At 42.3% G+C, this 23,714-nt stretch overlaps 1 protein-coding gene across 1 annotated transcript in view; it reads right to left on the reverse strand.

The window, feature by feature from the left end:
- Nucleotides 1-23,714, reverse strand: part of LOC124622290 (calcium/calmodulin-dependent protein kinase type IV-like) — a 601,039-nt gene that overhangs the window by 57,229 nt on the left and 520,096 nt on the right. Inside the window, exon 5 of the mRNA XM_047147960.1 lies at nt 17,413-17,568. Within this exon, the coding sequence (XP_047003916.1) occupies nt 17,413-17,568 (156 nt within the window). The remainder of the gene's footprint in view (nt 1-17,412; nt 17,569-23,714) is intronic.

The raw sequence follows: 23,714 nt of genomic DNA on the forward strand, positions 1-23,714 counted from the left end.
ACCTTACAAGAAAACTACCACATTCAGAAAACCACAAAAGAAAAGAAACAACTCGCAACTGATCAGACCAACCTGGCAAACCACACACTCCTTAAACTGACTGATCACTTAATAGAACGTTAAATATGCACATACAGCCACAAGCTCCATTTACCACCACCATCTCCTTCCAGATTCTGTCATACGGTCACTATCCAGTCCCCCAACAACAAACAAAAAATCTCCCCCTCATCTCCTCCCACATCTCTACATAACGTACCATAACTTACAAGATAATTTCACTAATTTACACTAAGTCTCTCTCTCTCTCTCTCTCTCTCTCTCTCTCTCTCTCTCTCTCTCTCTCTCTCGCACACACACACACACACACACACACACACACACACACACACAAACACACACACACACACACTCTCTCTCTCTCTCTCTCTCTCTCTCTCTCTCTCTCTCAAACACACAGACACAAAGTAGTTTCACAGGTTGGCAACAATCACAGTGTGAATGAAAAGAAACAAACAGAAATGAACACTGTTACTGTGCAGAGTAAGAAACAGTTTACAAAAGTTAAGTGTAAACAATTCAGCACAAGAAATACTGTAGAATGGAAAAGACTTCCAAGTGCATATGTGAATCGAAGTCTTTCAATGTCAACCGCTGCTAGCAAGGAAGGATTAAGTAGAATATTTAAGGTAACATTGAAAGTAACTTGCACACCAGCTTTATAAAAAATAAATAAATAAAAAGTTTTTAAACTAAAATAACAAAGAATGTACAAACTTATACATCCAATTTGCACAGTAACCACGGAAGATGCTTTATAAATAAAAGCAAAATGCGTTTGGTGCAATTATCTTTAATTAAATAGCAGTCAGCTCATGATGGATAACCAATAGGAAAGTAATCAGGGAATATTGTGTTGACAGTAGAGAAGCAATAACAGCAGAATATATCAGCAAAGAGTTCTCAGTGACTTTGAATGTGCACTAGTCATCTGATGTTACCCGAGTAACAACATCAACAGGGACATTTCAACCCTGCTAAAGATGACCAAGTTGACTGTTGGTGATGAGACTGTGAAGCAAAGATACAAAGGAGCAACTACAACTAAACCAAGACCAGGGAGACCTCATACACTGATCGACTGGGACCATATAGGGGAACCTGGCCTAAAATAAGACACCCAAAGCAAAACTGACTCTGTACTCCAAATTTATTTATATTTGTTTGTACAAAGTTGCAAACATGAATATAACTAACAAACACATGTTTTTGTACACAATATATTTAAAAAAAGAAAATATGTATTGCACAAAATCAGCATTGCAAAATTACTTCAGTGTTTCATTTTACCCTAGTTACTGGGGGTAAAAAGAAACATGTGTAGGTCATTTTACCCTAGTAAAAATATCATGTCATAAAGTATTCAGTCTTTGCATATGTCACATACAAATCTCTTAGCTGTCCTAGGAAGACCTGCACATGGCACATTTTACACACTGCAGCCAAGTCTTCCTAGGCTTAGAACGACTAAATAGGTCATTGCAGTAAATACAAGGAGCATCGTCCTCGTCAGCATCTCCGCCCAAAATATCTCCTTTGTCTTCACTTTCATCCCTGAATATCAGCTGTCTTTTTGCACATCTTCCCGCTTTTCTCTCTTCTAATGCTCGCTTTCAAAAATGGCTCTGAGCACTATGGGACTTAACATCTGAGGTCATCACTCCCCTAGAACTTAGAACTACTTAAACCTAACTAACCTAAGGACATCACACACATCCATGCCCGAGGCAGGATTCGAACCTGCAACCGTAGCGGTCGCACGGTTCCAGACTGTAGCACCTAGAACCGCTCGGCCACACTGGCCGGCATGCTCGCTTTCCCGCAAACTTTGCTTGTAAATTTAATAGATATGGACTACTGGTAAAATTTGGGAAACATCCCGTTTTCTTTTGCTTCGAACATAAGATCCAGAAGCTGATGGGACTGGTAATATATCCTGTGGTGAAACTCGGATATGTTGGGTCTTGGAACAGTATGTTTCCCTTAGATCTGGTAGAGGGGTATCTGGACTATTCACACTATTTTCATTAGAACCATATGGAAGTGTAACGTCTGCTTTTGAAGTCGAGTCATTCTGGATACGTTGTTCTTCTCAATGTGTTGGCTCAACTATATTCTCCACTGTAACTCCTCCATTGCCAATCTCTTCGCGCTTTTCATCAATGTTTGTTACTAAAGAAGGCAAAAATTCGTGCGCCGGAAATATTTGTGGGCTGAACGGCCAAATTCCGGTTTTCATGAAACCACTAAAGGCATTACTAATGGTAGCAGCATTCCCATACGCCTCACAAAATATTTCAGCTACCTGAAATTGAGTTATGACTCTTCCTGGATCATTTTTTAACCACACTGTGGCGGACAGATCATAGTAAGTCTTCAGAGGACCATAGAAACATACTTCTAGAGGTTGCAGCTTGTGTGTGCAATGAGGAGGAAAAGAAATCATAATTACGCCGTTTTCTCTCGCGCAAGTGATTACTTCTAAGCCTTTATGCGTACTATGTCCATCTAATAGTAATAAAACTTTGTTAACTTTGCTTCCATTTGCATACTTTTGAAAACGTTTAAGCCAAATGAGAAATGAATCTCCTGTCATCCAGCCAGACCCACTAGGCAGCCCTAGTGATCCTGTAAGTGCGCCATCTAAAAGCTCGTGATTCCATCTTTTCCTTGGAAAAAGTAGAGTTGGCGAGATAAAGTTTCCTGATGAACTCATGCAGCATACAACAGTAACATGCTGTCCTCTCTCTGCACTGGTGATTGTCCCAACTTGTTTTTTACCTGTTGCTGCAAACACTTTTTGAGGTTTCTGCACTGTTGAAAGTGTTGATTCGTCAACATTCCATTCCCTAGCGGGCTCAATATTATTTTTCTGTGATGTTTGTTCAAGAATGTTAAAAAACTTTTCTAATTGCGGTTTGTTAAAAGACTGGGCTCTAGCTGCTGAAGTGGGCTCTCGTTTTCTGAGAGCAATGTCTGGATTTCTCTTTCGAAATCCCCTAAGCCAATCCCAGCCTGCCATTTCATCTTTTTTGCTGAATCTGTGAGATATTCTATTTTGCTCTGCTAACTGAAAAGCTAATTTTCGTATAGCGTTACATGTAAGACCAAACATTCGGGATTCTAAATCTTTTATGTGATCGACCAGCAATGTTTCAAGTCTCTTAGAAAATGTAGGGATGAATCGTCCCAAGCCTTTGTCTGCTCCAGTGATACGTTTGTTTTTTTCCATAACTCTTCGACGTAACATAGCTTTTGGAACACCAAATGTCTTTGAAGCGCCGGCCTGTGTGGCCAAGCGGTTCTAGGCGCTTCAGTCTGGCGCTTCAGCAGGTTCGAATCCTGCCTCGGGCATGAATGTCTGTGTTGTCCTTAGGTTGGTTAGGTTTAAGTAGTTCTAAGTTCTAGGAGACTGATGACCTCAGATGTTAAGTCCCACAGTGCTCAGAGTCTTTTTTTTTTTTTTTTTTTTTTTTTTTTTGTCTTTGAAGCTTTTAGCCATTTCATATCTTTTCTTTCAATAGCTTGAATAGCTTGTTTCATTGAGTCTTCGCTCCATGACTGACTATCTGTCTCTTTCTTGTAGGTCCCAACCATTTGTGCTGAAAAGAAGCTGAGTGTTACGCACCTATTATTTTATGATCCTACATAGACAGCATACTTTAAGTTAGGCATATGATATTATTATATTGCATCAATTACTATCAACCAGCAGTTATAGCCTCAGCCTACAAATATTTCTGTATATAAAACATTTACGATATATAATTTCATTATCTTATTAATACTGTTTTGTTGTTTTTAGTATTATAATTAATTTTAATATGTAAACACAACAATAAAGATTCAAAATATACGATTTATTTTCCAGGGTAAAACGGCACATTATATATGGGTAAAATGACCCACTGTTTCATTATACCCAAGTAACTGGTGTATCATTTTACCCTGGACAGCCATTTTGTACTCGGAACAACAGGCGCATGACCAGCTTATGTCTATCAACAAAACTTTGTAGTCAACAAACAAAGAAAAGAATATGGTTCCATGACCTTAACTTACATTTTTGATAACAATATAATAAAGTAGGTATTTAGAGCATTATGTGACTTACCGATATTAGATCAGCACCTGTTGATTACAACTTTGAGCTCTAGCGCGGAAAATAAACACAAGAGGCATACACTATTAACACAGTACCACTACTATCAACTTATGAATTGCGCACTACACTAGATTTACAGCTGAGTATCATGATATTCGAGAAACAAGTGGTGTCTCATTTTATCCTAGTATTTCATTTTACGCCAGGTTCCCCTAGTCCTGAGAAGGGTAACAGTAAAAAATTGTATGAAATTGGGGGAAGGAATTACTAGTCATTTCCAAAGTGCTGCCTTCAGCGAACACAATGACTGCGTATAAGAAGCTAAAAATGTTGGGATACAATAGTCAAACAGATCCTCATCAGTCAAACATTTTTGCAACCAGTGCTAAACTATACTCAGTGCAGTGTAAAGAGTAATGCCACTGGACAGTGGGTGACTGGAAATGGATGATTTGGAGTGATAAATCACGCTTATATCTTGTGGCAATCTGGTGGAAGAGTTGGGGATTGGGGAACACCTGGAGAACATTACCTACCATCATACATAGTGCCAACAATGAAGTATGGGGGATATGGTGTATTGCATAGGAGTTTTATACATTTTTAGGATATAGTGCTTAAAAAAATGCTAAATGCAGGTGGATATGGACATAATTTCCAGCACTATGTACTGCATGCAATAGATTAACAGTTTAGAAACTATGATTGTTTGTTCCAGCATGATAATGCACTCTGTCATAAAGCAGCGTCTGTGAGCCAATGGTTTGTGGACAGTAACATTTCTGAAATGGACTGGCCCGCCCAGAGCCCCGAACTGTAGACTCATCACTGGGATGAGTAAAAAAATCGACATCGCTTCAGGCCCCAATATCCAACATCATTACCTTCTTTGGTTTCGGCTCTTCAGGAGAAATGGGCTTCCTCAAGAAAATCAGCTCGTTTGACCTCCTGATCTGGGACTGATGAACACAACAAGACCTCTGTAACTAAGCTGTTGGAATCCTTCACTGAGCTCTTGGTGGTACAATGGTTGTGCAATGAACATTGTGTGGCACAGACTAGGCAAGATGGCCGCCGAGTGCCGAGTGAGATCACAGGTGTTTTCTTCATCCACTAAAAGAATTTATTTAATAGGAAGTAATGTCAAATTTAAATTTTCTTTGTATCGTCTACTTGCTGTAGTGTCCGTTCTTGTCACACAACTGAATATTAGCGTCCCAGCACAGCTTCTTGAAAAAACTTCGTGTTATCTGAAGGCCTGATAATCGCAACATAACCCAAAATTTTGCGTGACATAAACACAAAAAAATCTATTCAGGTTTTCTTGATAGTGCAAAATTCGTTACAAAAGACAGCTACTAGTTTCATCAGTGTCTATTGTCGCAATGAAAGTGTAATTAAACGTTTCCAAATCGTATTTAATGAACACATTTCGTATGTTTACTAGTTAGATATACGCGATCTAGGCCTAAATTTTCCGAGCTATAAATGTTTAAAAACTTGACCAAACACGCTTGATAACGTAAATTCTCTAAAAGCAAAGTAATTACTAATTCTTTCTTCTGTCATTGTATCTCTAAATCAGTACAAAAACAACAACAACTGCATGTAAGACCTTTGTGTCGTTCTTTGTTTACTTACTAGTGTCCTTGACAAATTTAAAACATTCTTTAAATTTAATTATTCCTTCGAAACTGACCATGAGTGAGAAATGTGGGAGCGGTTACAGGGTAGTGAGTAGAAGGATTTTTTGTCAATCTTGAAGGAAATATTTTCACTGGGGGGGGGGGGGGGGGGGGGAGGCAGTGGATAGACTGTTGGGAGAACAGAAGAGGTTCTCTCCTGGAACTGCATAGTATGCAGTAGGAACATTCTGATTGGGGAACAAGAAAGGAAAAATCTGTACCCTTCAGGCATAGTTGGAGGAAGCAAGGAAGGAACTGATAAGGATCAATGGAGTTAGGGGGAGGGGGGTGTTGGGAAATGGAAGCTGGTAGGAGGATAGGAAGAAAGAACGCAATCTGACAGTTTTATCATAAACCATTGCCAGAGTTACGTGGAGAAGAGCCTCAGATAGAAAAAGGAACAGGAAATGTGCAGTACGCTTCAACTGAGGCCAAGAAGCCTAGGAATGTACAAAGTGTTGAGAAGAAGAAAGTGCTGCTAGCAGTAGTAGCCATGGGCGAGGTGTAGGCCCTTAGTTACAGGAAAGTTTAGGGGCATTGTACCAGGCCACCAATATCTTCCAAGCCAAATGCAGGGCTAAGTCATGTGATAGAGGACTTAGGGTCTTTATGTAAGGACTTTACAAAAGAGGACCACGTAGTGATAGTGGGTGGGGTGGGAAACAGTTTGATAGGAATGGGGCATGTGGCATAGGTGATGACCGGGACAAGATAGCTTCCCTGACTCATGACACCAATGTACGCTTTGTTGAGCTGTTCTGGCATCATGATCAACCACACCTTGTTGGAGCTGTGAGGTGAATCAATGTGGTGTTAGAGATGGCTCTCAGGGCAGCCAAGTTTGCTCATGTTTCTCTGGTGCCTGTCGGGACTATCAACAGATGGAGTTTCACTAGGCATGGCCTACACTTAAACAGGACTGGGAAGGGAAGATTGGTACAGCTGATTCATGAAAGTATAGGGGGTGGATCTTGGGCCACACATGGTCAAATATCTGTTGTAATGGGTAGGAAAAGTAAGTCTTTTTTAGGATAAATCTAGACAACAGGTTCCCCTGCCTAAAGAATATCTCCATCAGTTTAAAAAATACTGAAACAATCACTCACAAGACAGATTTTAACACTCCAAATATCACACATACCTGATGTCACAAAGAAAAACAAACCATTGGAAAGAGTAACATGGGGAATTTCATAAACGAAACAATCCTCTATCAAAACATAAAATCAATAAAAAAATAAAGTACAACTATCAGGAGTTGAGCTCCAATCTTTGAACTGCACAGTAGTTTGTGTTACAGGGCACTGGTATAGAGACACAGAAATCCAACATGTAGTATTATCATTGTATGAAAGGGCAAACTCTTACTGCAGAACTGCTTCAAGGGGTGCAGGATCATGCATTTACAACAGAAAAGGAACACAGTTCAAATCAGAGATGACCTCAGTACAGTAAGGGACAACAAACACTTTGAAATATCAGCTATTGAATTAACAGGGCTTGATATCACCAAGAAATTAATCATTCTGTGTGTGTGTATAGATCTCCCAGTGGTAGTGTGGACACTTTTTCAATAAATTAACAGAAGTTCTAGATAAAGTCTCAAGTACGAAGTTCAACATAATTCTGTGTGAGGACATCAGCATCAACACTAATATCATAAATGAATCCAGAAACACACTCATAAATATCCTTCAAAGTTTTGTCATGTTCCTATCTGTCAGTAGTGCAACAAGGGTTATGCAATTACTGCATCAGTAACTGACCATGTGGCTACAAATATGGACAGGGAATGTGATATAAAAGATCTCGGACTATCAGACCATCTCTGTCAAATAACAACAGTAAAATCAGGCATCGAATATTTCCCTAAACTACAAGCCTACAAACGACACCTATCAGAAATCAAAATAAAAGAGTTCTCCAAAGAACTAGCAAAACAGAAGCTGGGATGAAGTGTAAAAGGAAGCCAATGTGAATATGAAATTCTCTAATTTCTCCACGTTGTTTAAATTGAACTTTGAAAAGGCATTTCAAAAAGCTTGACTGTTGCAGCCAGAGGATCACTTGGATGATGGTACGGCATGTTGTGGTCTTCAACAATGAAAAGCAGATTCTGCCTGCATGCAACTACGGTCATTTGTGCATATGATGTAGACTTGTTGGACACTGTCTCATAGAGTGAATTTATTTGAGACGTACTTGCTCCACTCCAGGCCTTATGGTCTGGGGTATGATAAGCTACAACTGTCGTTCACCTTTGTATTTCTGAAGGTGACACTAGCAGACACTCGGTATGTGCAGAATGTTGTTAGACCTGTTCTTTTGCTATTCTTGGAACAGGAAGGTGATGTGTCAGGAAGGTGACGTGTTGTTCTAACAGGATAATGCTCGCTCCCACACTGATCGTGAAACTCAACATGCTCTGCAGGATGTGCAGTGACTTCCATGGCCAGTGCAGTCTCTGGAATTGTCTCCAACCAAGCACCTGTGGGATATGATGGATGGAAAGTGACTCATGCAACTCGCCAACCAACAATTCTTACAGAACTACGTGAATGGGTTAAGCAGGCATAGTGTAACTCATCCCAGGACAATATTCGCGATCTGTTCAACCAACTGGATGCCAGAGTCGATGCCTACCTTGACGCCTAAGGAGGCTACATTACATACGAATATGGGAGTTTCAGCATGGGTCGATACCTGGTACCTCATAATCTCTTGTGCTATTGACCTGTAAATGTAGTCATTTCATTTAGTCCATATGCACTGTTGCAACAATAAATTTTGAGTGAACTGAATGTTTCTAAAAGTGTGTGCTAACCTCTTTCTGACAGTGTATATAGAAAATTGTGTACATGTTGGTGCACAGACAATGACAGCTGATAAAAGGACAGCAACCTGCATGTCAAAATGTAGCTGCACTACAGGCAGATTAGCCTCTTGCCAACTCTCAGCAAGATCTATGAGCGCCTTCTGCTAAAACCCATACAGGAACATATTACCAGAGTGCAACTTCTGCCTGATTTCCAATTTGGATTCCGGCAGAATCACTCTGCCCCATAACAGATCATGAGAGTGGTTGAAGCAGCCACGGAGGGCTTCTGCCACAGAGGCTACTGTGGGGTAGTGCTACTAGACATAGCCAAAGCCTTCGACTCAGTATGGCATAGAGGGCAACTCTACAAGTTATAGACACAAGGGTTCCCTGGGAGCACAGTTAAGCAGATCAAAAGCTATCTCACGAATATGACTTTCTCTGTCAAAGTAGAAACCGCCACCTCCACCAAAAGGCGTATTCGTGCTGGAGTGCCACAGGGATCGGTCCTGGGGCCCGTTTGGTACAGTCTGTACACTGCGGACACACCAACGGCCCCCCTGGTGCACACAGCGCAGTACGCAGACGACAGCCTTCTACAAATGAAATGCGAACAAGGACCTGGTCATCCATAGGCTACGAAGGGTTTTAGATGACACAGAAACTAGGGCCTGTCGCTGGCGCATTACCATCAGTTCTGAAAAGACGCAGGCTATGCTGATCACCCGGAGGCTTGGAAGGCGTGGAGCTCCTCAACGTCCCCCCCCCCCCCCCACCCACCCCACCTTCACCTAAACGGAACCTAACCCCTGGCGCAGAACCGCCAAGTACCTTGGTGTAACCTTGGACTCTTGTCTTACGTGGAAACCCCACATAGACGAGGTCCACAGGAAGGTCTGTGCCAGAATGCCCATCCTATAACCAATCCTCAACTCAACCAGTTCCCTTCCCTGCTCTGTGGGTGTGAACGTATATCAGGCCCTGATACAGCCAGTAATGGAGTATGCATGCCCTGTCTGGGGATAGGCGGCGAGCAGCACCTGGACAAACTCCAGAGGCTGCAGAACTGCGCCCACAGGAGGGCACTGCGCCTGCTCGTCAGATTTCCTATTAACGATCTGCACGCCGCTGTTGAAATCCCACTCCTAAAAGAGCGCTTCCAAGATCTGGCAAGGGCCTTCTATGCAAGCCCTTCAAGGTCAGGAAACGTCCTCATCCACGCCCTAGGTCGGCATGACATGTCCCGTGACAAGCATTAACGCCCAGTGACGATCTTCAATGACTAAGTCGAAGAGAAAATCCCTAAATCAAATTCCTGATCCTCTTCCCTCCCCCATAATATCAATCATCTCGCCAACCCTAGGCAAGTACCAGACACATACAGAACAATCATCACATCGCACAGACAACCAAAAATCACAGAAATAAACACACACACAAGTACAAAGTGGAGTAAAAGCCGCAATGCTACAAACGCCCCCAAACACTTCCCCAGAGAGGGGAAAGCATCAGATGAGAGTGAGTGAGGCTGACGTAGTGATTCAGTGTGGGTAGTTTCGTTCAGTGCATGCTGCAGACGTGTTTAGTGTTCCGACTTTAGTGTCTAGTGGACTATTTTGTATGACCATATTTTATTCGTTTACTTTAGTCTCTTAGTGTATTGTGAATTAAGTTTGCAATGGATAAATCTGTTATCAAAAAGGCGCGCCTGGAAGTTGATGATACTTCAAGTCAACCTCCAGCAATTATTGTGTCATCAATTGATTCGTCGCCTTCGGGCGAGAACCGTTCACAGACGAAACTTGGACAATCCGGTAAGGGAAGATCATTTCAGAAGTCTTGGTTGATCAAATATACGTGGCTAGAATATGAAGCATCTACCGAAAAAGGGTTTTGCAAATCTTGCAAAGAGGCAGATGCTAAATGTTGTGGCGTAACAAGCTTGCTACGCCACACTGGGAAGGGAGCCGAAAGAAAGGCACGCGTACACACACGCCGACTGGCGTCAATTCTGGAACAGGATACGTTATGACTGCTATAAAGAAAATACGTAGCTTTGGAATATACTTAACTTTTAATCTTTGTTGGTTTACAACGTTCTTCTTGAGACATTTATACGATAACTCTCAAACTAGGTAAGGCTAATGGCGCCTTGCTAGGTCGTAGCCATGGACTCAGCAGAAGGCTATTCTAACTGTCTCTCGGCAAATGAGAGGAAGGCTTCGTCCGTATTGTCGCTAGCAATGTCGCCCGTACAACTGGGGCGAGTGCTATATCGTATCTCGAGACCTGCCTTGTGGTGGCGCTAGGTCCGCGATCACACAGTGGCGACACGCGGGTCCGACATGTACTAAATGGACCGCGGCCAATTTAAGCTACCACCTAGCAAGTGTGGTGTCTGGCGGTGACACCACACTAAACATCTATTACAATTTTCTTAAAAAAATGATGCTATTATTGGCTTCAATCAAGAAGCCTGAACATTTTTCTATTTTGGTTCACGAAATAAGTGAGTCTTCGATTCACGAACAAATGTCATTTTGTATTCGTAATGCCGATGATTCCTTAATCATCAACAGAGATTTCATGTTTTATATTGAATGTAAGGCGTGATAGTTTTGAACACTTTTGGGAATTGTTTTTAAAAGAAAAACCTTCACAAGTTGATGATCCTTTGCTTCTTCGGAATCGAAGTAAACCAAAGAAGTATGAAAACAACAGAGTCAGCTCACCACGCACTTTCAAAACCCCAAAGGAATACTACAAAGCTATTTACATTGAAGTTTGTGAAACGGTGCAATCTTACATTACTGAGCGGTTTGCTTCAACTGGACTCACACAGATCATTGCTGTTGAACAAGAGTGCTTGCTTTTAGTAAACAGAGGTGAAGGAAATTTGGAAAAATCAACTGAGTTTTTCAAAAATGACCTAGACATTGAGAGACGGCGCTTACACTTGAATATGTTAGCCGATGTTACTAATAAAAAACAACTGGTCTTAAAAAAAAAACCATGCGTGATGTAAGAAAGTACATTACACAAAAGTCTGCAGTTGGAGAAATGTTATGTGAAGCAGTGAAGTGCATTAAGCTTTTCCAAGTAGTTCCAATCACGACTGCAACAGCATAACAGTCATTCAGCGCTCTTAGACATCTGAAGTCGTATCTCCGATCAACACTGGGACGGAAGTGATTGAACAACTTGGCTGTTCTTCATGCCCACCGGGATGTTTTGGATATCCGACCAGTCATCAACGACTTCATATTCAGGAATCCAGTCAGACGGTCGACATTTGCACGTTTCTAAAGGCACTTTAGCCCTAATAATGGCATTTAGAGCAATACCAAAATTCTGTATAAAATAGAGAATTAGATACGTGCATAATGATAAATTTTCAGTTTCGAAATATTAGTACTAGTTTAGAACTGTATTACTATAGTACTGTATTAGTTATTTTCAAATACTTAAATATTTTTAGGGTCTAAGACCCAATTGAAACCCGCTATTTACATGATTTTTGACTGAAAGTATTAGGCATACTGTATTAACTTTATTAACTGTATTAAAGCATTAACTTTGAGATATTGTTTTTATTTAATGAAATCTGAGCCTTATGCAAAGTAAGCTTAAATTAGCTATTTCACTTGTTAATCGAAGTGCTATTACTGTGCAACAGCAATATTTTATGTTTTATTCTTTTAATGATAGTTTAGGATTTATTTAAATATAATTTCAGTCTTTTCAGAGCTATATATTCCCTGCTCTGTAATAGTCTATAAGCATGATTATTACTGTAAATTAAATTAGCTTTTTACGAAAATGCCATGCACGTTTATGTTTTCTTTTTTTAGAGTCAAAAAATGTGTCAAGCTTGTCGAGTTTCCGGAGTGTCGAATTATCGAGAGTCCAGTTTTCGGGGTTCTAATGTTGATCATATGACTCTAAAATGCTTAAAAAAACTTTAAAACTCACTATTTTTCATCTAAAATTTAGAAAATTTCCCAGGGAAAGACCCCCAGTTCCCCCCCCCCCCCCCCCCAAATATTTTTTACAAGTCGGCACCCCTGCTATCATACTATGGCGAGACGCCGAAGAATTTAAAACAAATGTGGAGCAACAATGGTTTCCAGCACATGGAAGACGAATGTATATATGTCTCCAAGAGATACACCTTAAAGTTTCTGACGCCCCTGTGCTATCTGGTTACAAAAAGTATTACCTCATTAAGAGACAGAAGTGGCTATTTTTGAAACAATGCATACCACTCCTCACCTCTCCTCCTCATCACTAGCCTATAAGCAGTCACTGCACCAGCGAACGTACATCAAATGTTAAGAATATGTACCCTGTGTTTGCACTCACACAAAGTTCGGCCAAGAAGTTCCTCTGAGATCATTATACAGCTCCTCCAACCACACTTCCTGGATGCAATTTTAGCACACAGTGTCCTATGGGGTTTAGCAACTACTTGCATCAAGGCTAGAGTCACTGAGAGCATTCTAATGCAGTGTCTATCGAACAGGGTGCAGAGCACTTGTGCAAGAATGGCTGCATCATACTACAAATATAATCCACAACAGCATCTGCACCACAGGCCACCTACAAGGGTAGCCTGTCACTTGACAGAATAGTGGGTGATGGTCTGTAATCACAGGCAGACAGGTGGCTCTGCATAGGTTCAAAAGCCAGTAAGCTACAGAAACCCGCACATCCTATTGGGTTGCAAGAGTAAAATGCTATTGAATTGTTAGGGAGGGTAAGATGAGACCTTGGTAACAATTCCTGATCACCATCAACTGATTCACAAAAATTAAGATTGTGAAGGAGATCATCAGGGTGTAAGGTAAAGTTTCAGTTACCACCTCGAAAAAAAAAAATCGAGCTGTGACAATGGTGTATATTGATTGTCTAATTCTATACATATTCACATTTTAGTCCAACACATTTTTTCCCAACGATAGATGACTCGACAGAAACTTATGTTGTACTGATCTGCATTTTGGCTGTTCAGGAAATATTCCACTTCGAAAACAAACGTATTGTCATTCTGAAAATGCCTGCTATGCAATGGTTCCTTCATCTGAGAAAAGAAGTAGTAATCAATGGGTGAAATAATGCAGTCACGAGAGAATACAAGGAGTATACATAATGAACTGCCATGGAGCAAAATTACCCTTTTTTAAGCATCCTGCCACGCTTCCTCGTGAGATTTCGGCAGTATGCTCCTGTGACCGTTTGCGCCTTAGGAGCATCATGTGTTATTGGTTAACCATGGCAGTTTCAAAAGAATATCCACAAGGGGAAGGCCTCAGACACGGCCAACAGATTCGACTCTATTTGGCAGGTCGTCTGCGCACAAGCTAAAATGAAGGACTCCAAGATATTTTGGCTCAACAACGCCCCACTTTTGAGGAAACTGCGCCTACAGTTCGTTACGTGCAAACGACTCAGAACTGATGAGATGGACAAATAACAGAAAACTGAGCATTTGTCTCTAAAAGTCTGTAGAGCTAGATTACTAAACCCCCGTACAATTTTTAATAGGAGTTGGTATCTTTTCGCCGTTCCCACCAACCTGGACACATGAGCGACACATGCTCTTGAGTACCTATACGGCAAACATTGTTGTTAACAATGTTAAAATTCTTGGTGAAAACTTCAGTTGTCTTTTATTTTCCACAATTCGGTACTAGTTTCGGTCAATTAGCAGTATCAAGCTTAGCTGGCATAAACAACAGGAAAATTATACCATAATTCGAACAAAAATAATTTGTTCTTTTTAGTCCACCATAGTACGTAAAACATTTCTAATAATAATAACTGTGTACGATAATCTTCGTCAAGAAACAAGTCCACATCGACAGCTATTAACACACCGACAGATGTAACTGACATATGGCTGATTTATTTATTGCCTGAGTACTGGGGTTTGCTGACACTTGTGCTCTTATAGTAAATATTACGGACTTTAGTAATGGCGTGCCTGTTTTCTAATAGTTGACATAATTGTTTTATCGCTTAGATTTTTTCCTTAGTGTGGCATCTTAGGTGAAATATCAAGCAGTTACAGTTCGGAAAGTACTAGTTTGTATGACAATGACCATCTTCGGCGCTAATATCAACTTTTGCTACTGAAATTGGCACAATATGGACGCTTTTGAGTTTTTTTTTTTTTCTCCCTAACATGGACCTACTGGATGATTCGTTTGAAGAAGCTGATGAAGACATACACAATGGAGAATTTAACGAAGAGGATGATTTTGTTGAAGAAAATAATGTTGTTTGTACCCCTGACAATGATGTAGGACACAGGGTTTGAAGCTGCAAATAAACAAAAGGGGTAACAGGAAGAAGATTCCCTGGGTGACTGTGGAAAACCGAGCAAGGTCTTGCTTAGACTGAAATAACAGTGTCCGAAACAAAAGACTCCCTTCTCATTTTGGAGTTATATTAATTATAATAATTTGTAACTAGTGTATAACAGATTATGAATTCCTTTCAAATAATATTTTGAGCAATATAATTGTCATTAGAGGTTATAAAACAGGACATCTTGTACTTATATTGTACGTAACATACCAATGGAGATCTAAAAATAGAAATAAACTGGTGAATAATCTGTAAATCTATGGTTCTCGTTGAATAAAATTTGGAGTAGTGAAATTTACCATGTAGCAATGTAACATTTCTTAACCACGACACCCCTCCCCCTTTTAGAGCTTTGGGGCTAGTCACGGTTCATGTATAATCGAAAAAGCTGAGGAAACATGTGAATGAAATCACTCAAATCCAGAGAGTGAGGGAAAGCATTCGTTATAGCTCACATGTCTGCAGAGACTAATTTCATTTGACTTGCCATGGCTGTAGGAAATGTTAATATTTTTAATTACATGTAAGATCAGAGATGTTTACAATTTTAGTTAGAAATTAATCATAACTAGAAGTGGGCACAGGCTTTCAGGGGAATGAAATAACGAGTCCCGACGCAGTTAAAAGCTTTGTTTGTCAGCGGCCGACCAAACACTTCACTGAGGATTCTTTTGATGGTTCGCTAAGATTATGAGGGTCGAGGTCACAGGCGTCAGTGGCAACCTTTTGATGCTCATAATGGAAGTTAGAATGATAGTCTCACATTTCAACAAACACATGTCGAGGAAAGTTCCCGAGGGAATGTTCAGGACAGATATTGCAGAGGGCTGTGTGTACCCAGGATCAGTGTAAAACGGAAAAAAAGTCAGAGAGGGGCAGATTAAAGGAGAGTAGAGATTCAGGGAGTAATCAGTGCAGCCGGAGTGCTTTGACGCTGCTCAGTAGCACCTGGTGGGGCAATTGACTGTTCATTTACGAGAAGATCGTGATAAATTCTGGTGGACACGTGACAACTGCAAGTTAAGTAGAAGTTTTCACTATTCATTAGGATAGCATTGAACAGAGACCTCCTGTCTGTTTCAAAGAACTAAGTTAGAGGAATTTCATTAAATAGCAGGAACAAGTTACAGATTCGTACTTGTCTCCTTTACTGTAGGGCAAGTGCCCATTACTGTGCGAGGTGTCGCAGTGGCTAGCACACTGGACTCGTATTCGGGGGGACGACGGTTCAATCCCGCGTCCAGCCATCCAGATTTAGGTTTTCCGTGATTTCTCTAAATCGCTCCAGGCAAATGCCGGGATGGTTCCTTTGAAAGGGCACGGCCGATGTCCTTCCTTAATCCGATGAGACCGATGTCCACGCTGTCCGGTCTCCTCCCCCAAACAACCCAACCCAACCAAGAGCCCATTGATTGACAGCGAATTATTTCGAAATGTTCATGGTTTACGATTTAGGCCAAGTGGCCAGTAGTTATCAGAAGGAATGGCAATGAAGGCACTCGTTTCTGATAACGGTCCTCCCTAGTGATTACTGCATGCAACTGACATTCTGTTAAGAGGTTCAACCTGATACTTGGATAAACAAATGTGTTGGTTAGAACAATAAACGAATTGACTAAAAGCAATAACTTGCTACTTCAGCAGATTAGTCGTACCAACTCCACAAGAATTACCAACATGTTGCAACCGAACACTAATCCCAATCAAGGGGAGCTCTTTTCTATCATCTCCGGTATAAATGTTGACAAACAAGCTAACTGAATTCATATTATCACTAAGATCCTGGCTAAGCCACGCAGATAACACCGAATCCAAAAGAAAAAAAAAGTTGGTGTAGGGAAACTATGCCGGGACATGACTTACTGAAAAAAGGAATGAACAGATAAACAATCGATTGGCCCATCGGTCGTTAAAATCTGTCGTTTTTTCTATCACTAGATGGGACTTCAATTGCACCAGCGGCGTAGCATGTAACTATCCCTTCTCCATATGGGAGCAAGTTTGTGTGCTGTCTGTGGCTCATTAAGCCGACCGCTGTGGCCGAGCGGTTCTAGGCGCTTCTGTCCGGAACCGCGCTGCTGCTACGGTCGCAGGTTCGAATCCTGCCTCAGGCGTGGATGTGTGTGATGTCCTTAGGTTAGTTAGGTTTAAGTAGTTCTAAGTCTAGGGGACTGATGACCTCAGATATTAAGTCCCATAGTGCTTGTAGCCATTTGAATCCTTTTTTTTTCTTTTTTTTTTGTGGCGCATTACACAACGTCTGGTCACAACAGGGTTCATTACAGTTACGTACCCCTCGGGCCTGCGGGATCTCTCAGCCGCCAATACCGCACGACCCGCTCTTTTCCTTTCATTTACACAGACAGAGCGATTACCTGCAGGGCCGACAGCAACTGGCGCACGGCGGCTGCGGCGTCTCGCTCGCTGTAGTGGCCACGGCCGGCCAGCCGCTCCAGAAGTTCGCCGCCGGACATCAGCTCCGCCACCAGCTGCACCTCCGACTCGGTCTCCAACACGTCGCGTAGCTGCACCTGCAACGTCATCCCACTATATCGTGCGAAACTCGCCGCTAAGCGTCAAGAGTGGGCGACCCGCAAGTACGGGATAGTTATAATTAAACTGACGGTCTTCCAAGGCGCTGAAACATCTTAAGTGGACATTACACGACGATCCGCCGCGAACGGTACTGGTCTATGGCGATAGACATCTAGCGGTATAATGGGTGAAACTACGAAAATTAGCAGACACATTATCAGCACGCCCGAATAGAGAGCAGTTCTAAACTGCCGTCAATCCGCGCATGCGCAGTAGGCACCGATAACTCGCGCATGCGCAGAAGGTTGTACCACAGTGTTTTCTGTTTGTTATTTGGTTATTGTTAGGCGGCTAGTGGATAATTTCAGATTTTCGTGTTCGGGATTTTTCGCGTTGGGGCTCTTCCACATTTTTTTTCAGTAAGCAGGTTTCATAAATCCAGAAAATAACCTTTTTTTGCTGTAGACTGTTTTATACTAGCTGTTTGTGAAAGGAGTTTTTCTATTGATAGCTTCGTATTCTAGAAATTAAATGGAGCGAAGAGGCGTTAAGCGTCTTAAATCAGGCATACAGCGACGAAAGGTGTATGTATAACCCACTGTATCATATAATAAGGTAGTTGGTAATCGTCCCTTTCTGAGTAATATGCATATAACGTTATACGGTGATTTTCGATTTGCATCGTAATGTCTTAGTTTACGAAAGTTCAGGTTTGATTTGATTGCATCTTTTGCTTGATTTCAGCATGCCAGAAAAGAGAAACTGGCAGTGAAAGCGAGAAAGTCCTTGCAGTGTGGCCCAGTGCGACAGACGAGGAGTGCAAAACTCGGAAAAATAACCACAAGTACACCTTTAAGTATGAGTCCTTTAACAAGTGTTGCAACTTGCAGTGCATATATCCACAACAACTTTCGAAATGGTGGGCTGTGCTATTCTGTTGCTAAAAGCTAGAGTCTTAAAAGATTCACCAGTCGCCAGGAAACGTAATGGTACATCCAGCCTCCGGCCTGTGGTGGCCGAGCGGTTCTAGGCGCTACAGTCTGGAACCGCGCGACCGCTACGGTCGCAGGTTCGAATCCTGCCTCGGGCATGGATGTGTGTGATGTCCTTAAGTTAGTTAGGTTTAAGTAGTTCTAAGTTCTAGGGGACTGATGACCTCAGAAGTTGAGTCCCATAGTGCTCAGAGCCATTCGAACCATTTGGTACATCCAGCCTGCAACGTAACGAGGCATTTACCAGTGCTTTATTCGTGATCTAGGCTGGTATAATCACAAAACGTATAAACATATGATGTAATTATTACTTTCAAGAATGTGAGACAGCCTCCCTCATGACTGTGTCACACTTGCTAATTCCATCTCCTATCACAGACAGCAGCTTCTCTAAACAGGCCATGTCCATCCTCACGAAGCTTCGAAATTCATGCGGATCTTCGAGCTTCAGTTCTTTTATAAGTATTGAATGTAATCCCTTGCCTTTCTACCTTCTTTTCAGCGAGGATCGAACTCAACAACGCCTGGCTTTTTGTTTTCGTCGTCGTTCTGCCCTAATCAGAAGATATACTGTCACTACCAGGGCAATAGCTCCGAAAACAAATGGGTCCTCCATGTGCAAAATGCTGTATAAATACATATACCTGTGTAACCGAGTGTCGTAATATAAAGCTAACTGTTGAGTCTCAAATTTAGAACGGTAGCAACCTACATACGAGAAAAACAATTACGTAATAAATAATAATAAACATCTTCTTATGAAATTGGAACCTTGAGCTACATATATAATTACAACGGATGACACCCCAATATGTCACACGGACGCCCTTGTGTTTCGTGCTGTAGTTCGAACGACTTTACGAGAGATCAGACAGTTCTGTTTGCTTTTCGAGCGTTATCACTGTCTACTACGCATCCGCGCCAGGTATATTCCGCGTGGATGGTGTAATAGGTCTACATGAACCAGCCTGTACTTACAGATATGCACGCTTGGGGCGCTGGTGCATAGATCTACGGTTTAGGCGCATCGTGTAATACGGGCTTTAGGTACGCTCATTAATCGGTGCGCTCACGGAGTATCCTGAAAAAATAATAGTTCCACTTCCTATCACCAGGTGAAAATAAAGCGCTGTAAGCAGAGAGAATATGATGTGGATGCAGCAAAAGGTGAGGAACGATGAACCACTTGATAATGGTGGTTCTGGTACGGTTCGTAGAATATGGTCACAAGTTACAACAGGTGTTGAATACGGTCTCGCCACTGAGCGACATCCTGTTTCCATAACATGGCACGGTCGACAGTTGCTCGCAGCATATCCAGCGTAAGCAGAGTGATACGTCATCGTATGCTATCCTTCATATTAGGGAGAGTCTGGATACATCCGTGATAGAGACAATCTTTCAGATATTCGCACAAATAGGCGTCACGTGGATTTACGTCGGGGTATCTGGAAGGACACACATCTTGAAATTGCCAAGAGATGATGAGTTTGTTACTGAAGGTCTCTCAAAGTAAATATTTCACCTGGCAAGTGACATGTGGTGTTGCCCCATCGTTCCTGAAAATAGTGGCGTGGCTACAGTTGCATTCTTGCACAACTACACTACTGGCCATTAAAATTGCTCCAGCAAGAAGAAATGCATATCATAAATGGGTATTCATTGGACAAATATATTATACTAGAACTGACATGTGATTACATTTTCGCGCAATTTGGGTACATAGATCCTGAGAAATCAGTACCCAGAACAACCACCTCTGGTCGTAATAACGACCTTGATACGTGTGGGCATTGAGTCAAACAGAGCTTGGATGGCGTGTACAGGTATAGCTGCCCGTGCAGCTTCAACACGATACCACAGTTCATCAAGAGTAGTGGCTGGTGTATTGTGACGAGCCAGTTGCTCGGCCACCATTGACCTGACGTTTTCAATTGGAGAGAGATCTGGAGAATGTGCTGGCCAGGGCAGCAGTCGAACATTTTCTGTATCCAAAAAGGCCCGTTCAGGACTTGCAACATGCAGTCGTGCATTATCCTGCTGAAATTTAGCGTTTCGCAGAGATCGAATGAAGGGTAGAGCCACGGGTCGTAACACATCTGAAATGTAACGTCCACTGTTCAAAGTGCCGGCAATGCGAACAAGAGGTGACCGAGACGTGTAACCAATGACACCCCATGCCATCACGCCGGGTGATACGCCAGTATGGCGATGACGAATACACGTTTCCAATGTGCGTTCACCGCGATGTCACCAAACATGGATGCTACCATCATGATGCTGTAAACAGAACCTGGATTCATCCGAAAAAATGACGTTTTGCCATTCGTGCACCCAGGTTCGTCGTCAAGTACACCATCGCAGGCGCTCCTGCCCGTGATGCAGCGTCAAGGGTAACCACAGCCATGGTCTCCGAGCTGATACTCCGTGCTGCTGCAAAACGTCGTCGAACTGTTCGTGCAGATGGTTGTTGTCTTGCAAACGTCCCCATCTGTTGACTCCTGGATCGAGACGTGGCTGCACGATCCGTTACAGCCATGCGGATAAGATGCCTGTCATCTCGACTGCTAGTGATACGAGGTCGTTGGGATCCAGCACGGCGTTCCGTATTACCCTCCTGAACCCACCGATTCCATATTCTGCTAACAGTCATTGGATCTCGACCAACGCGAGGAGCAATGTTGCGATACGATAAACCGCAATTGCGATAGGCTACAATCCGACCTTTATCAAAGTCGGAAACGTGATGGTACGCATTTCTCCTCCTTACACGAGGCATCACAACAACGTTTCACCAGGCAACGCCGGTCAACTGCTGTTTGTGTAAGAGAAATCGGTTGGAAACTTTCCTCATGTCAGCACGTTGTAGGTGTCGCCACCGGCGCTAACCTTGTGTCAATGCTGTGAAAAGTTAATAATTTGCATATCACAACATCTTGTTCCTGTCGGTTAAATTTCGCGTCTGTAGCACGTCATCTTCCTGGTGTAGCAATTTTAATGGCCAGTAGTGTAGAATCACGTGTTGCGCAAAGAGGTTCTTACAATGTGCAGATGTCATTCTAAACCTAACTGGTCTGTGAGGTGTCATCTCCTCAAAGAAGAACGGACCGAAAATGAAGGAGCATGTGAAACCATACAACAGAGTCACATAAGCTGAGTGCAATGGATGTCTCTTCACAACATGTAGCGGAGTAGTATAGTTCTGTGCATTCACTGAACTATGCAGAGTAAAATGTGTCTCGTCCGTCCAAAGAATATTCCCCAGACACATGACATCCACTTCCAAGCATGCCAAAAAATGAAGGGCGAAGTCACAACGTTGTAGCATACAGGGGACAGGCAAAATAATGTGATTAGTGGTAGCAATGGGATGGTTGCGTATGACAATCAACAACGCAAGTAAGGCACGTATCACACTGGACTGTGCGTGTTCGGTACGGTCTAGGCATGAGCGCAGGTTGTTCATGAACAGTGCATACTTCGTATCTGCATTCATAGCCCGAGGGCGAAGAACAATGAAAGACCGAACAGAGTTCCAAAGAGGGCAGATTGTAGGGCCCATTAGCTGGAGCATCAGTAACAAAGACAGCCAACTTTTTGGATGTTTCAAGAGCAACTGTATCAACAATCATGACAGCCTACACAAAACATGGAAAGACATCATCATGTAAACGTAATAGTGGGCGCAAATCAAAACTAAATGACAGAGATCGTCGTGCGCTAACATGAATTGCGTCTAAACAACACAGAACTATGGTGGCTAAAGTGACAGCAGAGCTCAATAGCCATCTTCGAGACCCTGCATCAATCTACACTGTCCGCCGACAACACCATACAGCGAATATTCATAGACGAGCTGCTATACCGAAACGATTAGTGACAACAACCAACTCTAAAAAGCGTAAAACATGGTGTCAGGAGCATAAATCCTGGGCGGCTCATCAGTGGAAACACGTCATATGGTCCGACGAGTCAACGTTCTCGATATTTCCAACAACGGGCTGGATTTACGTCTATAGAGTGTCAAAAGAAGCCTACAATCCCGATTGCTTGATTCCAATGTTTAAGCATGGAGGTGGATGTGTGATGGTGTGGACAGTCATATCACGGTATTCTGCTGGTCCCATCATTACTCTCAAAAGCCATGTTACAGCCAACGATTATGTGAACACTTTAGGTGATCAAGTGCACCCCATGATTCAAATATTGTTCCCCAACAATGAAGCCATATTTCAGGATGATAATGCACCACAATCGTGGTATGAGGAGCCTGAAACTGAACTGCTGCGTCTTTCCTGGCCAGAACAGTCCCTGGATTTGAACACCGTCAAAGTGTTAGGGGCAGTATTGGAGGGCAGAATCCAGAGCAGATTTCCGCCTCACTCGTCACTACAGGCGTTAGAAGAGGTTCTGATTGAAGAGTGGCATAGCATTCCATTGGAGACTATGCAATCGTTGTATGCCAATATTCCAAGAAGAATCGCAGCTGTATTACAGGCAAATGGGGGTCCAATCCCTTATCAATAAACCACTCCCAAGTAAGTACACGTGTTCACATTATTTTGCCTACCCCCTGTATCTTCATTTTGTGCACATTCTGAATCTCGGATAGCACTGTAAAATGCGCCATAAAATGTTTTGAATAGTTGACCATGGGGGAGGGAATCTCCAAGAGGCAGCTCGAGCACTGGCTGCAGAATCTGAGGCGCGTGCTGCACGTTTGCCTACAGCTACAGCAACTTCATCAACAACTACCATGGGAGTTGGCCACCGCCCTCTTCCTGCTGCACTACCTAATTAACTCGTTTCTTCAAATTTCTTGATCATCATCTTTAGCCGATTTATTGAGGCGGGGCCACTTTGCAGCTGTTTCTGTCGACGATATTCCCAGAATGCAGCGCTGCTATTACTGCCGTTCTGATAAAACAACTTTGCCAGCAGTGCACGATCTTTTTTCCGAATAACCATTGCATTTCGATGGAAAACGTCACCCTTCTTAACCCTTTATACCAACAGTCACTTCACAAAAGAAATCAACAAACGTTACCAAGCGACGAACAGCATACTAACATCAAAACAGGAAATATTTCACATTCTGACTGCTTACAGCGCTTTTTCTCGCCTAGTGGCGGGAAGTGGAACTATTCTTT

Source organism: Schistocerca americana, chromosome 7 (assembly GCF_021461395.2).
Source record: "Schistocerca americana isolate TAMUIC-IGC-003095 chromosome 7, iqSchAmer2.1, whole genome shotgun sequence".
Classification (NCBI taxonomy): domain Eukaryota; kingdom Metazoa; phylum Arthropoda; class Insecta; order Orthoptera; family Acrididae; genus Schistocerca; species Schistocerca americana.